Below are 14,963 nucleotides of genomic sequence, written 5' to 3' on the forward strand. Positions count from 1 at the left end.
CCTCCTGCACGCCCCCTTCTGGGGGGGTCGTGCCCGCAACCTGGGCATGTGCCTTGACCTGGGACCCCTCAGCCCGCAGGCAGGCGCTCTACCCACTGAGTCACGCCGGCCAGGGCTGTTGTTCTTTGAAGATGGAGAGACAAGTCCGATCGCCCGCGGAGGAGGAGGAGGAGGAGGAGGAGGAGGAGGAGGAGGAGGAGGAGGAGGAGGAGGAGGAGGAGGAGGAGGAGGAGGAGGAGGAGGACAGGTCCCCGCTAGAGGCTGGGAGGAATGGAGAGCCGTGCGGGGCCAGGAGCCGGGAGCGGGGAGCCGGGAGCCGGGCGCAGCCGCCCTGCAGGGCGCGCCCCGGGTCCAAGGCGCGCACGATGCGCACCGGCCCCTGCACCCCGGAAGGGAGCCGGGAAGGGAGCCGGGAGGGAGGGTGCGCCCGCGCTCTTTGCCCCGGAGGGGGCGCTGACACTGCCGTCCAGCCTCTTCGGCCCCGGGCCACCCGGAGGTTTGCGTAAAGGGCCGAATCCGCGTGCTCCCCCGCGGGCAGGCCTCCTTCTGTGAACTCGGACCTCCGACCGACGGGGCGCCGCGGGCTTCCTTCCGAGCCACCCGGGCGCGCGGTTGGAATCCCCGCGCCACTTCCTAGCGCATCTCCCCGGCGCTGCCTCAGTTTCCCTTTCCCAAAAGTGGAGCCGCTAACGGGACTCCCCTCTGGGGGCTGCTGTAACGAATCCACGGCATCGCGTCAACAAAGCGGCCAGCGCGGAGCCAGCACCCGGTGCCCGGCGCGGGGTGCGGCCTCTCGGGCGCCTCTCCCGCTCTCCAGGGGCCGCGTCGGGCGGGTGTGGCCGGGGGGGGGGGGGCCTGGGGCTCCCCAACGCCCGCGCGCAGGTGTGGCCGGGCCGGCGCCGAGCTGGGCTCCCCGACAGACCCGGGGGGGGGGGGGCGGGGAGATGGTGACGTGGGACTGGGCACCTGCCCGAGCTCTCCGGGCCGCCTCCGCCTGCCCTGCCTCCAGGACTGGCTCTCGGTGCCCGGCGGGGCTCCATCAGGCCTTGCCGAGGCGGCGCGGTGGCTCAGGATGGCCGTGTGCGGGTGAGTGTTCCGCGGGCGCAGAGAAGCGGGAGGTCAGACGTGGCCGAGCGGGCGCGCCGTCGGAGAGCGCGGGGCGCGGGGGACGGAGGGCGCCGGGGCCGGGGAGGCGATGGTGGCCTCCAAATTCCGTCCAACCCGCGTCCCCCTTCCCCTCTTCTGTTGAAAAATTCGACGTGGAGGCTGCCTCTCCACAGTGCCCGGTGGAGCCCGGGACTGTGGAGAGGGGCCTTCGGAGCGCAGGACTCGGGTCTCGGGTTGGAGCCCGGAGGCTCTGGCTCAGGAGGGCTGGGCCTCTTTCCGGGCCCGGAGCCGATCGGGGAGGGCTCTGGACCGTCGGGGAGCCGAGGCTGCGTCCCTCCTGTTTCCGAAAACACCGGGTTTCCAGGTCCACGCGCACCGCCTCCGCGCAGAGCGAGCCCCCGGCTGCGTGTCCGGAGCGCTGCGGAGCCCCACGGGCGCGGAATGGTTACCGGAGAAGGGAGACGTGGGGTCTGCCTTCGCCTTTATGAACTCCCCGTGTGTGCCTCTCTACCCCCAAAGTTTCGTTCCCTTTTATGTTTCCACGTTAGAACAATCAGTGAGCACAAGGAAGTCATCTCCTAAAAACCTGGTGAGATGAGGTAGGATTTTTGCCTGGGGCCGAGGGAGCAGGAAGGGAACGGAAAAAGTGGCTCCCAGAAGCGAGAGCGAGTCTGGTGGTCTTGTTTTTTGTTGTTGTTGTTGTTTGTTTGTTTTTTTGTTTTGTTTTGTTTTGTTGCTTTATTGCACATGTGTCAAACACAAGGCCCGCGGGCCAAATCCGTCCCGCCAGGCCTTGCAATGTGGCCCGCACCGCGCTGTCATCACTGCACTTTGCTGCGTTTCCATCACAATGACAGTTTATGACTGTTCAGTAAACCATTCGGCCCGCGATTTAGGCTGGATTTTAGATTTTGGCCCCTTTTCTGATTGAGTTCGACACCCCTACATTGGCTTATATGTCCTAGTCTGGTGCTTTCGGAGCATTAAAACAAAGCACAACGGATCAATTGGACAGCTGGACTCATGCACAAAAGGTCCGGGATTAACTAACGATTGCAAACTTTCTCTCTCTACCGTCTTAAAGCTGCGGGCGGGTGTGACCTTGGGGAAATGAAGTTCCTCCCTCCGAAGTAACTACTTTTATTTGTTCGTTTGTTAATTCTCACCTGAGGATTTAAAAATATATCTATATTTTATGGATTTTCTAAAAATATATTTTTTATTGATTTCAGAGGGGATGGCAGAGAGAGAGATAGAAACATCAATGCTGAGAATCATTGACTGGCTGCCTCCTGCACACCCCACACCTGTAACCCAGGCAAGTGCCCCCCCACTGCGGGGGAACTGTGACTTCCCGGTACTGGTTCTAGTTCGATGCTCAGCTACTGAGCTATGCGGGCTGGGCAGCCGGAGGATATTTTTCCCATTGATTTTCAGAGTGTAAGGGAGGGAGGACTGGGGGGGCGGAGGCAGAGAAAGAGCTTGATTGGCTGCGTCCCTCCAGCACATGCCCCAACCAGGGCTTGGAATCAAACTTACTACCAAGGTGTGTGACCTTGACTGGGAATCTGACCCGTGACCCTTCAGTCCGTGGATGGACGCTCTCACCACTGAGCGAGACCAGCCAGGGCCAAAGAAACTTCTATTAAACTTGCCTTTGCTTCTACGTTTACTTTTTCATTAAAAAATGTCTGGATTTAAAATGGGTACATTCTGTGCCCATTTATTAATTGGTGTCTGGGTGTTTTTCTCATCAATCAATTAAGATTAGATCTCTGCCGAAACCGGTTTGGCTCAGTGGATAGAGCATCGGCCTACGGACTGAAAGGTCCCCGGTTCGATTCCAGTCAAGGGCATGTACCTTGGTTGCTGGCACATCCCCAGTGGGGGGTGTGCTGATCGATGATTCTCTCTCATCAATGTTTCTAACTATCCTTCTCTCTTCCTCTCTGTAAAAAAAAATCAATAAAATAGGTTATAAAAAAAATTAAAAAATAAATAAATAAAAAGAGGCAGCTGATCGATGATTCTCTCTCATCAATGTTTCTAACTATCCTTCTCTCTTCCTCTCTGTAAAAAAAAATCAATAAAATAGGTTTTAAAAAAATAATTAAAAAATAAATAAATAAAAAGATTAGAGCCAAAACCGGTTTGGCTCAATGGATAGAGCATCGGCTTGGGGACTGAAGGGTCCCGGGTTCGATTTGGTCAAGGGCAAGTACCTTGGTTGCAGGCATATCCCCAGTGGGGGGTGTGCAAGAGGCAGCTGATCGATGACTCTCTCTCATCGATGTTTCTAACTCTCTATCTCTCTCCCTTCCTCTCTGTACAAAATCAATAATAATAATAAAAAGATTAGATCTCAGTGTTGATTTTCAATGTGCAGACATTTTTGAAAGTTCAGATGCAGAAACAAAGGTAAAGCACACAGGAATCATGAGACCCCCTTTCTAGGCAAAAATAATAATAATAACAACAACAAAAATCGAGGCTATTGGTTAACTGGCTTCCGCAGGGAGCTGGAGGTCAGGGCCAGCTGCTAGGGAACAGGAGTCCCTCAGGTCAGCGAGGACCACCGTCTTCTTACTCAGGACTAGACGGCCCTGCAGACTCTGCCTGGCCCCAGGCTGTGTCTGCACTAGAAGAACTAACTGCGTGGCCTCGCTAAGCGGCTGCTCCTGGCTGGAAGGTGGAGTGGTCCTCAGCTGGCACTGATGCCTGGCTCATTTCCTTATTTCTCGCTGACTTTATAAATGGGACTTTGGCTCCTTCTTGACTGTTTCTCAACTATGGTCCAACCAGAACAGCAGACCCATTCAATTATAATTTTAACACCCCCACGTAAGCACAAAAACGGTGCAGTTTTACCAGTGTGGAACATTTGTCGTTATCTGATGAAAATCCAGCCGTTGGACATTTTATGTGGCAGTCTTTACCCACACAATTCCTGTTAATGACTGCATTAAAATGCTGTCCCTAGCTGGAACCAGGTTTGATAAAAAGAACTCCAAGCGGAGACAGATCTGATCACTGATCACATGGTCAAACTTGTCTAAAAGTAAATATAAGTCTATTTTTTTTTTTTTTTTTTGCCAGTGCTTCTATAATGTGATTACCTCAAACACACCTATCTTTTTCTGAATACCACTCCGGAAAATCAGATGTTACAGAAATATATAGCAAAGTAGTGAAAATTCCACCTAAAATTTTTGTATATTCTCAAGTTGTTGTTGTTGTTGGTATTTTTTGTTTGTTTGTTTTTTGGTTTATTCCACCCACTTATTTGCTTATTTCAGAACCAGCATCATACATCTAATAATTGTAACTATGATAATTGAGTTATTTAGGTGTAGCACAGCCTGCTGCACGGCCATGCCTCTTATTTGTAATATTATCCTTGCTGTTCTCGTGTTACTTCCAACACACTTTATTTATTTATTTTTTTAAAATATATTTTATTGATTTTTGTACAGAGAGGAAGGGAGAGAGATAGAGAGTTAGAAACATCGATGAGAGAGAGTCATTGATCAGTTGCCTCTTGCACACCCCCTACCGGGGATATGCCCGCAACCAAGGTACATGCCCTTGACCGGAATCGAACCCGGGTCCCTTCAGTCCCCAAGCCAACGCTCTATCCATTGAGCTAAATGGGTCCCAGCTACTTCCAACACACTTTAGAGTCATTTTGAAATTTAAAAAAAAATCCTATTGTGGTTTCATGTATATGATTATTCTATTGGATTTATAGAGCAATATATGGTGAAGCTACACTAGTACAATATTGAATTATTCTCGTCAAGAATCAGGAATTTATCTTCCTTTATTTATATTTTCCTAAGGTAGAGGTAACTTGCTTAATGCTTAATTCTTTATTTGTTGAAAGACAGGATTAATACTTGATCACTGCAAATTAAAAAAAGGAAGAAAGAATATAGGAATAGGTTGAACCCTAGCCATTTGGCTCAGTGGATAGAGCGTTGCCCTGGGGACTGAAGGCTCTGGGGGAGGGGAGGTGACAAGGTTTATTTCATCATTAGCTACTGTCAGACCTATAGGGCCGTACAATCCCACCGGCCATTGGTAAGCTTCCCGCCACAGGAGAACAGAGGACAGGAGAAATTCGCTGGACACCAGCAGGCAGACCGTACAGACCGGCCTGAAGGCACCTGATGGCACACCTGCATTCCATCTCATCCCGACCCCCACTCAGCCCCAAACCCACTAATGAGAGGTTTCCCACTGGTGGCCGCAGGGAAGGATGAAACTCCAGCTCCTGGTGCTGCTGTCATCGGCCCCATGGCCCCTTGGCTCGGTGCTGTGCAGCCTTCCCTTCGGACATCCCAACCCCCTCCCCCACCCGTAAATAAATTCAAATTTTCTTTTCTTAAAAAAATTTTTTTTAATTGATTTTTTACAGAGAGGAAGGGAGAGGGACAGAGAGTTAGAAACATCGATGAGAGAGAAACATTGGTTAGCTGCCACCTGCTCACCTCCCACTGGGGGTGTGCCCGCAACCAAGGTACGTGCCCTTGACCGGAATCGAACCCAGGACCTTTCAGTCCACAGGCTGACGGTCACTCTATCCACTGAGCCAAACTGGTTTTGGCATCTTTCCTTTTTTTTAATTTATTTTTTTATTGATTCAGAGAGGAAGAAAGAGGGAGAGATAGAAATATCAATGATGAGAGAGAATCATTGATTGGCTGCCTCCTGCACACTGGGATCAAGCCTGAAACCTGGGCATGTGCCCTTGATTGGAATCAAACCGGGGCCCTTCAGTCCACAGGCTGATGCTCCATCCACTGAACCAAACAGGCTAGGGCTGACTCCGTGTTTCTTTACCCACCGCCTGAGATGGCTAGTGAGACTGCCCGCACGCACCATCCACCAGCTTCACCTTTCAGCTATTCTACTAAAATCTTACTGTTTCCAATAGTTTCTCATGGAATACATTTTCATTTTGCAGTATGCAATTATTTTTTAAAAATCATGCTTCTTATTCCGTTATTGTCAGGAACAAGAGAAGTATGCCCACTGCTATCATTTAACATTGTCAGGAAAGCACTAGTCAATGCAGCAAAATTATCTTATGGAATAAATAAGATGAAACAGCCCTAACTGGTTTGGCTCAGTGGATGGAGCAATGGCCTGTGGACCCAAGAGTCCTGGGTTCGATTCCATTCGGGGGCACATGCCTGGATTTTGGGCTCAGTCCGATGTGCAGGAGGCAGGCGGTCAATGACTCCCTCTCATCATTGATGTTTCTATCTCTCTCTTCCTCTCCCATCCCTCTGAAATCAATTATATATATATATATATATATATATATATATATATATATAAAGATACATTCATATTTTTTTAAAAAGATGTAACAAAAAGGGGAAATAAAAGATGTAACAAAAAGGGTCCCAGGTTGGATTCCAGTCAAGGGCATGTACCTTGGTTGCAGACACATCCCCAGTGGAGGGTGTGCGGGAGGCAGCTGATCGATGTTTCTCTCCCATCGATGTTTCTAGTTCTCTATCCCTTTCCCTTCCTCTCTGTAAAAAAAAAAAAAAAAAAAAAAAAATCAATAAAAAATATTTTTAAAAAAAGATTTTAATGAATTGTGCTATTTTTGTGCCCCAACAGCTATAACATTCTGTGGCTCCTCAAGATGTCCACCTTAGCCTTAGGACTCGGCCTGGTTTTATTTATGTTCAGAAGCATGTACCTTCAGGAAGAGTTCAGACTCCAACCAGTGCTCCCTCGCCCGGATCCGGCTGTCCAGGTGCCGAGGCTTCTACCGGAGGAACAGCTCAGGTCCCTCTTTTCCTACGACGGCGTCTGGTGAGATACCGCGATTTCCCTCTCTCCCACCTTGGCCCGGCAGCTCCCGTGCTCCTCCTGTTGCGTGCTCTGCTCTGTTGTGTCCGTTTACAGACGATCCCCTGCCTTCCTGAACTGTGTTGGTTCAAATGATTCCCTACGGTGAGATCAGGAGAGGGCCCGGTCTCCAGGGCACAGTCTGCTCTCAGTCAAGCCCCTTAAAACCGCGGAGGGCCCATTTAACTGCCAGCCCTTGTCCCTCCAGCCTCCTCTTGTAGTGGCACTGAGGTGCCATGGGCATTTCTGTGAGTCTCAAGTTTAAAGAAGTTTGGCGCAAGGATAAGTCAAGAGAGCGGGCCCGGGACCGGTTTGGCTCAATGGATAGAGCGTCGGCTTGGGGACTGAGGGGACCCGGTTTCGATTCCGGTCAAGGGCATGTACCTTGGTTGCATGTACCTTGCACCCAGTGGGGGGTGTGCAAGAGGCAACTGATTGATGACTCTCTCTCATCGATGTTTCTAGCTCTCTATCTCTCTCCCTTCCTCTCTGTACAAAATCAATAAAATATATTAAAAAAAAAAAAAAAAAAAAAAAAAAAGAGAGCGGGCCCAGCCCTAACCGGTTTGGCTCAGTGGATAGAGCGCCGGCCTGCAGACTGAAGGGTCCCGGGTTCGATTCCGGTCAAGGGCATGTACCTTGGTTGCAGGCACGTCTCCCAGTAGGGGGCGTGCAGGAGGCAGCTGATGGATGTTTCTCTCTCATTGATGTGTCTAACTCTATCCCTCTCCCTTCCTCTCTGTAAAAAATCAATAAAATAAAATTAAAATAAAAGAGAAGAGAGCTAGTCCTTCTTCCCATCCCCCACTCCTTCCCCTCCCCGTGGCTCTGCTGGGGGCCTCTGCTAATATTCCAGGACAGTGGGTCTGGGAAAGGGAGTTTCTCAGCTGGAAACTGTGGGATCCCTTACCATGACCCGCGTGGTTCAGGGCCCACTCAGGGTCCGGTTTCTGGAGAAGGCCGCACACTAAAATGAAGAGAGAGACTGGAAAAGAGTTAATTTGGGAAAATGGGGGCCAGGCGGGAAGTCTACCTCTAGTGGGAAGACTAACCACTCTTTGGCCTTTTACCATTCCTTTTATTGAGATTCTGAAACAAAGATATCTCTTAAGGAGGAAGTTCTAACAGCAGAAAATCAACTTACATTTACATATGATTAACAGATTAAAGTTGCCTCAAGCACTACTATCTCAACTATACAAAGAGTTAATGCCTCTGACCATTCAGAGCCATCAAGGTCGCATAGCTCTTTTTACATTTTATCTCCAATGACAATGCTAGGTTTTGGTTCCCTGTTCCTGGTTCCTGGTTCCAGGTTCCCGGCATCTCCCCCCAATTCCTTCCTTTAAAAAATCTTGCATTTATGTACCAGGAATAAAACATATAAGAACAAAAATTGTTTATGAGTCCCAATTTCAAAGTTCAAGAGTTCTAAGTCTAAGTTTCAATGTCTAAAAGTTTTGAGTCCAGGCTTCAATGTCCAAAAGTTCTGAGTCCAAAAGTTCTTCACGTGTACATGTCACCAATGGTATCTGCATGGTGGACAAATGGTGGTGATACAGGTCTGATCGTCTCTAGTTTGGTCCTGGACATCCTGCAGGACACACAGCTGCTGACTGCTGGCATGGCAAGGTGTAGTCAGCATCTTCCATGTCTGGACTGTTTCTCCTCCTGTCTTCATGGCTGGAGCATTCCTGCTAATTACTCTGTTGCAGGAATCCACATGGTCTTGGAGTTTTCTGAAAATATACAAACATATCTCGACCAAAATTAATAAAGGAATCTTTTCTATAAATTTTACTTGGGATCCTTTTAATTTTTTGCCCAAACAATTTTTCTTTGACTTATTTTGATACTATGTGTATTTTTCATGGCTGTCTTACTGTTATCATTACAAATGAAAATTGGTTTTCAAAAGAAGAAAAATTTTTCTAGATGTAATTTACTCACAGGACATTTTTTCTTACATGGTATTTTCCACTATCCCCCTTTTTTCTATTTAATTGTTAGGAGGCTTTTGAAAAAATTTTTATAATGCTGTTTTGATAACTTTTAAATTTTAATTCTTTGTACAAAAACTATGACTGCTTTAGGGTTTATTGTATGTTAAACAATTTTACCATGAAATGGACTACCAATAGAAATTTTGGTTAATACTTTAGGAACAGCCTGTTGTACAATTAAATTTTCTTGAATATTAACTCATTTCATTTAACCAATTTAAATTAATCTGAAAACTTGACTATTTTACTGTAACAACAATTTTAGTAATTACTCTGTAAATATTAATGGAAAAGATTATATGCATCCTTGAGGAAGCCCTGAGCACTCATAGATTTAGGCTGGATTTAGATGTAGGACAGTCGCCATCAGCCACTTCTCTGTTGCTTGGGTCTCAATATGAGCTGTGCTAAGTCTCTTGTTTGTAGCTGGGTCTCAATCTGAGCTGGACCAAATCTGTTTGTTGCCTGGGTTCCAATCTGAGCTGGGTATGGGAAGCGTGAAGCAGCCATGGGGCAGGAGACATCCCTCAAAAGGGCAAGTGTTCAGCGTTGGGGGGGTGAGGATCTGTGCCCCACCTCTGTTGGCCCCCAAGTCCTCTCCTGATGGCCCTCTGCGGCTGTGCCTGTCTTAGGTTGTCCCTCCCTTGAGGAATCTTACCCGTCATTGGCTAACCAGCCATCCTCCGGGGCCAAGCAGGGTGATGTGAGGTTCAATTCTGTCTCCTTGGTAGCCTATGCCCTTATGGCCTCCATGCCCAGTACCTGCCTTGGGATCCCCTCACCTGCTGGCGGGGCCCCGGCATTGATCACATATCTTGGGGAACCCAGGTTTCTTCTCCAGGGAGGTCCCAGCTCACGCCATTGTGCGAGAGACGGATCCATGGTACCAGCCACCACGAGGCTTTAACCTCAGCATGAACTGAAAAACTCAAGCAACAGCTGTGGGCGACTGGATTGTGACAAGAGGGTCCCTCCTTGCAAATAAGGCAAGAAAGGCCAATATAGAATCCTCAAGTGCCTTCCCAGTGAGGCTTTCCACACAGTGGAAGGGATTAAATCTTTTCATGTCCTTTTAAATTGCTGCCAAACATTCAAAAATTAGATTTTTAATTTTGTTTGGAATAATTGTACAATATGCTGTTGTAAAATATCAAAAATTATAAATGACATTGTAGAATAATACCATGCAAGGATATTCTTTGCTCGAAGCCAATGGCAATTCAAATTCAAACTGGCTGTCAATTTCTTTTTGTATAGACAAGGTCTTAGTTACATTCTCTGCACCTCTCCCAGGAGCAAGTACTGATATTCCTAATTATACTTCCTTGCCCCACCCATTTTCTTCCTGGATGACCAACGTGCTTAGTATTATTGGTGACTACATTGGCAAGGGATCAGCCCACATAAGGGCTTTTACCCATGAAGGATCAGGAACATAAGTCCTAAACACTTCCACATTTGTCCCAGGTAATATTACTGTACAGATGATTACCGCTAACATGGCAAGAAAGACATTCTCAGGGGTCAGGCATCTATACCGTCTTCTTTACCATGCCCCAGGTGTTCTCCGGGCTGTTTGCTGTCCGGCTCGTCCTCCTGCTCATCTTCAGTGGACTGCTTGGAGTCACTGCCCTCTGTAGCTGGAGTAGTTGATTGTCTGCAGCTGCATGGTGTGGCTCCAGACGCAAGGTCCTTATTAGTCTGGCTAGTTTCTCTCCTGGATCCCTGTTGCAGTTTAATATTTCTAGCAGGAATCCACACTGGTTTGGAAAAATTTTCTGGGAATATACAAGCATACCCTCTGCCAAACGTTAACAATGGATCAGGTCCCTTCCATAAACCAGATTCGGGATCCTTCCATTTAACTAGACCATTTTCTTTTGTTTTACTCTGATGCCAATGTATTTCCATAGGCGTCCTTCCTTCATCATCACAAGTGAAAAAGTTTAAAGTAATTAAGGCTTGGTGCAGCCTACCTGCAGGTGATTTCTCCATCATCCCACCTTTTTGTTTTTCAAGTTGGGATTTTAGCCGCTGATGCTGTCGTTCAATAATGGCCTGTCCTTGGGAATTATATGGTATTCCTGTAATATGCTGAATTTTCCACCTTTTACAAAATTCCTGGAATTGACAGCTTGTGTAAGCAGGCCCATTATCAGTTTTAATAATTTTTGGAATTCCCATGACGGCAAAAGCAGCTAGGCAATGATTAATAACCTGTTTTGCCGTTTCTCCTGTAGCTGCAGTAGCCCATAGGACTTTTGAAAAGGTATCTACGGAGACATGTAATGCCCCAAGGCGTCCAAAGGAATTATAATGTGTTACATCCATTTGCCAGATATGGTCTTTTAGCAAACCTCTGGGGTTGACTCCTGTGTTAGGTCCTTGAGGTAGATGTAACATGCAAGTTGGACACTCCTTAATAATCTGTTTTGCCTGTTGTCGAGTGATTGAGAATTGTTTAGACAACATTTTGGCAGGCTGATGTAAAAGCTGATGAGATTCTAAAGCTTCTTTCAATAAAGCAACCAGTTGATCAGCCTGTGCATTTCCTTTTGTTAAAGGACCAGGTAAGACACTATGAGCCCTGATATGAGTGATATAAAAAGGATATTGTCTCTGTTGTACAATCTGCTGAACTTGTTTGAATAGTAAAAATAAACTTTGGTTACTAAGCCATTTCAATCTGGCAGTTTCAATTCTATTCACTAAGTTTGCAGCATAAAAGGAATCAGAGACAATATTAAGAGGTTCTTGGAAATCCTGCAATGCAGCCTTAATAGCTTCTAGTTCAATTCTTTGTACAGAAGTATGACTGGTCAGTATGACTCGGTCTGAATCTATTGTATGATAGGCAGCTTTCCCATTTGATGATCCATCAGTAAAAACAGTTAAAGCTCCAGGAATAGGTTCCTGCCTAGTATTTTTTGGTATAATGATGGAGGTATTATATAAAAATTGTAATAATTTATCTTTTAATAGATGACAACTAAGTTCCCCTGAATATCCACTTAACCCAATTTGCCAATTTATATCAGTCTGAAATAACATTTCTAATTGCTTCCCAGAGAGGGGGAGGTAGATACACTGGGGCTCATCTCCTCTAAGCTGTTTACAACGTTTCCTAATTTGAAATAATAATTGGGACAATAATTCTACATATGTAACTGCAGTTTTAGAGGATTGATGTCCTAGGTGGACCCATTCAATAATGGCAGGAGAATTTTTATTTTGAAAGATGACTCCAGTGGGACTATTTGCAGTGGGGTTAATTTGTCCCAATAAAGGCAATTCGGGCTGTACCCGTGCTACTTGAGCTGAGGAAATTGCCTGCTCAACCCTTAGCAATTCATTCCTAGCTTCATCAGTTAAAGTTCGGGGAGAAGAAAGATTAGAATCACCTCTGAGTAAACTAAATAAATTTGTCATTTCTCCTGTAGATATCTTCAGATAAGGTCTTAACCAGTTAATGTCTCCTAATAATTTCTGAAAGTCATTTAAAGTTTTAAGACAATCTTTTCTTATCTCCACCTTCTGAGGCCTAATGCTTTGGTTTTCAATTATGGTTCCCAGATATTGGAAAGGCACTTCTTTTTGTACCTTCTCTGGAGCGATTCTTAAGCCCCATTTAGGGAGCTCCTCTTCTAACTGGGAGAACATGGCCAAGGTCTGTTCCTCCTGTGGGCTTGCTAAGAGCAAGTCATCCATGTAATGAATAATGTAACACTGGGAATATTTGTCTCTTAAAGGCTGAACAGCTTGAGCCACATATTTTTGACACAAAGTAGGGCTATTGGCCATTCCTTGAGGTAAAACCTTCCATTGATATCTTTTCATAGGCTCTATATTATTAATAGATGGCACTGAAAATGCAAATCTCTTTTTATCTTGAGGTGCCAAGGGAATTGTGAAAAAACAATCCTTAAGATCTACTACTATGAGGGACCAATTTAAAGGGATTTGTGAAGGCGCTGGAAGTCCAGGTTGTAAGGCTCCCATGGTATGCATAGTAGCATTAACAGCTCTAAGATCATGTAACAATCACCATTTTCCTGTTGCCTTTTTAGGGATTGTAAATATAGGCGTATTCCAGGGACTATTGGAAGGTTCTATGTGGCCAGCCTCTATTTGTTCTTGTATTAATTCCTGAATTATACTTATTTTCTCCTTGGTTAATGGCCACTGATCCACCCATACAGGTCTATCATCTTTCCACTGTATAGGATCAGCATGAGGGTGAGGAGACTGAGCAGTGACCACTCCTAAAAAAGGTTGATATCCTATTTGAGTTACGAGCTTCTTTCCTTTGCCAGTAACAATACATGCTTGTAAACCTTCTAAAATATCTCGGCCCCATAAGTTGACTGCAATTCCAGAGATGACGTAGGGCTGAAACCATCCTGTCTGTCCTTCCTCATCTTGCCACCTTAACACTGCTGCACTACGTTGTGTGTCATTAGGAATTCCTACCCCCTTAACTGAGCCCATAGCTTCTACCGTAGACCAACTTGGAGGCCAGAACTCTTTGCTGATAACACTTACATCAGCTCCAGTGTCCACTAGACCCTTAAATTGTTTTTCCTCTATCCTTAAATTAATCATAGGACGGTTTTTGCTAATTTCATGTATCCAATAGATGTCTGAACTTGCCAATCCTTGCATTCCTCTTTTTCTATTTAAAGCCTCACCTTGCTGAACATAAGGTAGAAGTAATATCTGAGCAATTCTTTGTCCTACAGTAATTTGCACAACATGATTACATTCTAATATAACTTTAACTTCTCCTTTATAGTCTGAATCAATGACTCCAGGCAGGACAGTTAGTCCTTTTAGAGTGTTTCCACTCCTCCCTAAGATTAATCCTAAAGTTCCCAGTGGTACAGGTCCCCAAATTCCTGTAGGAATAGCTTGCCGAGCCATGTCAGGGGTCAAAGTGACCGCTATAGTGCTGTTAAGATCCAGGCTTGGGCTTCCTGGGGTTGCTCGGATGAGGGAATCCACTGTGGGCCTTGCAGGGCAGATTTCCCCTATTGATGACAGGGCTGGGGGTCGCCCCTCTGGCCGTTTCCCGGTAATTGACCATGCCCTCTATCTTGATCTAGAGGCTGCCCGTTTCGATGAAATTTTGATCTACACTGACTGGCCCAGTGGTTCCCTTTCTGACATCTAGGACACCGAGAGACTGAATCTGGAGGCTGAGTGTTTATGCCTCTCCCAAGCCTTCTCGGCTGCTGACATTCCTTCTGAAGATGTCCTCCTTTTCCACATTTATAACACCTCTTATTTCCACTTGTTACTGCAGCAGCAAGTAAATTCGCTTGAAAAGTGCTTGATCCTACATTCTGACATGCTTGGATCATTTCTGTAATGGTACTATTTTTTCTCAAAGGCATCAGGCATTTTTTACAATCAGCATTGGCATTTTCATAAGCTAATTGTTGAATTAAAATATCTCCTGCAGCCTCATGTTGAATCTGTCGTTTCACTGCTAGAGTGAGACGAGCCACAAAATCAGAAAATGGCTCTAAAGGTCCTTGCATACATTTAGTAAAAGATCCCTGTGGATCTCCTTTTGTTGGTAAAGCATACCAGGCTTTTCTACCACAAAGTCTAATTTGCTCATACGCCTGTTGCACATAATGTAGCTGATTTTGTATATCCATATACTGTCCCAGTCCTGCCAGCATTTCATGAGTTATTTGAGCATTTGGCCCTCCGTTTGCGCGGGCTTGCTCTTGACATTGTTCCAAAAATTCTCCTTTCCGTAGTAAATAATCTCCTCCATCCAGAGTTGCACGAGCCAGAGAATACCAATCATAAGGAGCTAAGAATGCTTCAGAAATACTATTCACAATTTCTCTTGTAAAAGGAGCCGTTGGACCATTTTGAACAACACTTTCTCGCAAAGCCTTTATCATTTTAAAGTCAATTTTTTCATGGTATCTTAATATCTGATTTTGGACCTGTGGGTCAGCTACTTGTACA

The 14,963-nt window shown here is 46.1% G+C and overlaps 1 protein-coding gene across 1 annotated transcript in view; it reads left to right on the forward strand.

Moving 5' to 3' along the window:
• Window positions 1-1,029: 1,029 nt before the first annotated feature.
• The window catches only part of B4GALNT2 (beta-1,4-N-acetyl-galactosaminyltransferase 2), a 31,804-nt gene continuing 17,870 nt past the window's right edge, over window positions 1,030-14,963 (forward strand). Inside the window, exons 1-2 of the mRNA XM_036451317.2 lie at window positions 1,030-1,086; window positions 6,742-6,939. Coding sequence (XP_036307210.1) covers window positions 1,073-1,086; window positions 6,742-6,939 — 212 coding nt within the window. The 5' untranslated portion in view covers window positions 1,030-1,072. The remainder of the gene's footprint in view (window positions 1,087-6,741; window positions 6,940-14,963) is intronic.

The sequence above is a fragment of the Pipistrellus kuhlii genome, unplaced genomic scaffold, assembly GCF_014108245.1.
Source record: "Pipistrellus kuhlii isolate mPipKuh1 unplaced genomic scaffold, mPipKuh1.p scaffold_m20_p_22, whole genome shotgun sequence".
Taxonomy (NCBI): Eukaryota; Metazoa; Chordata; class Mammalia; order Chiroptera; family Vespertilionidae; genus Pipistrellus; species Pipistrellus kuhlii.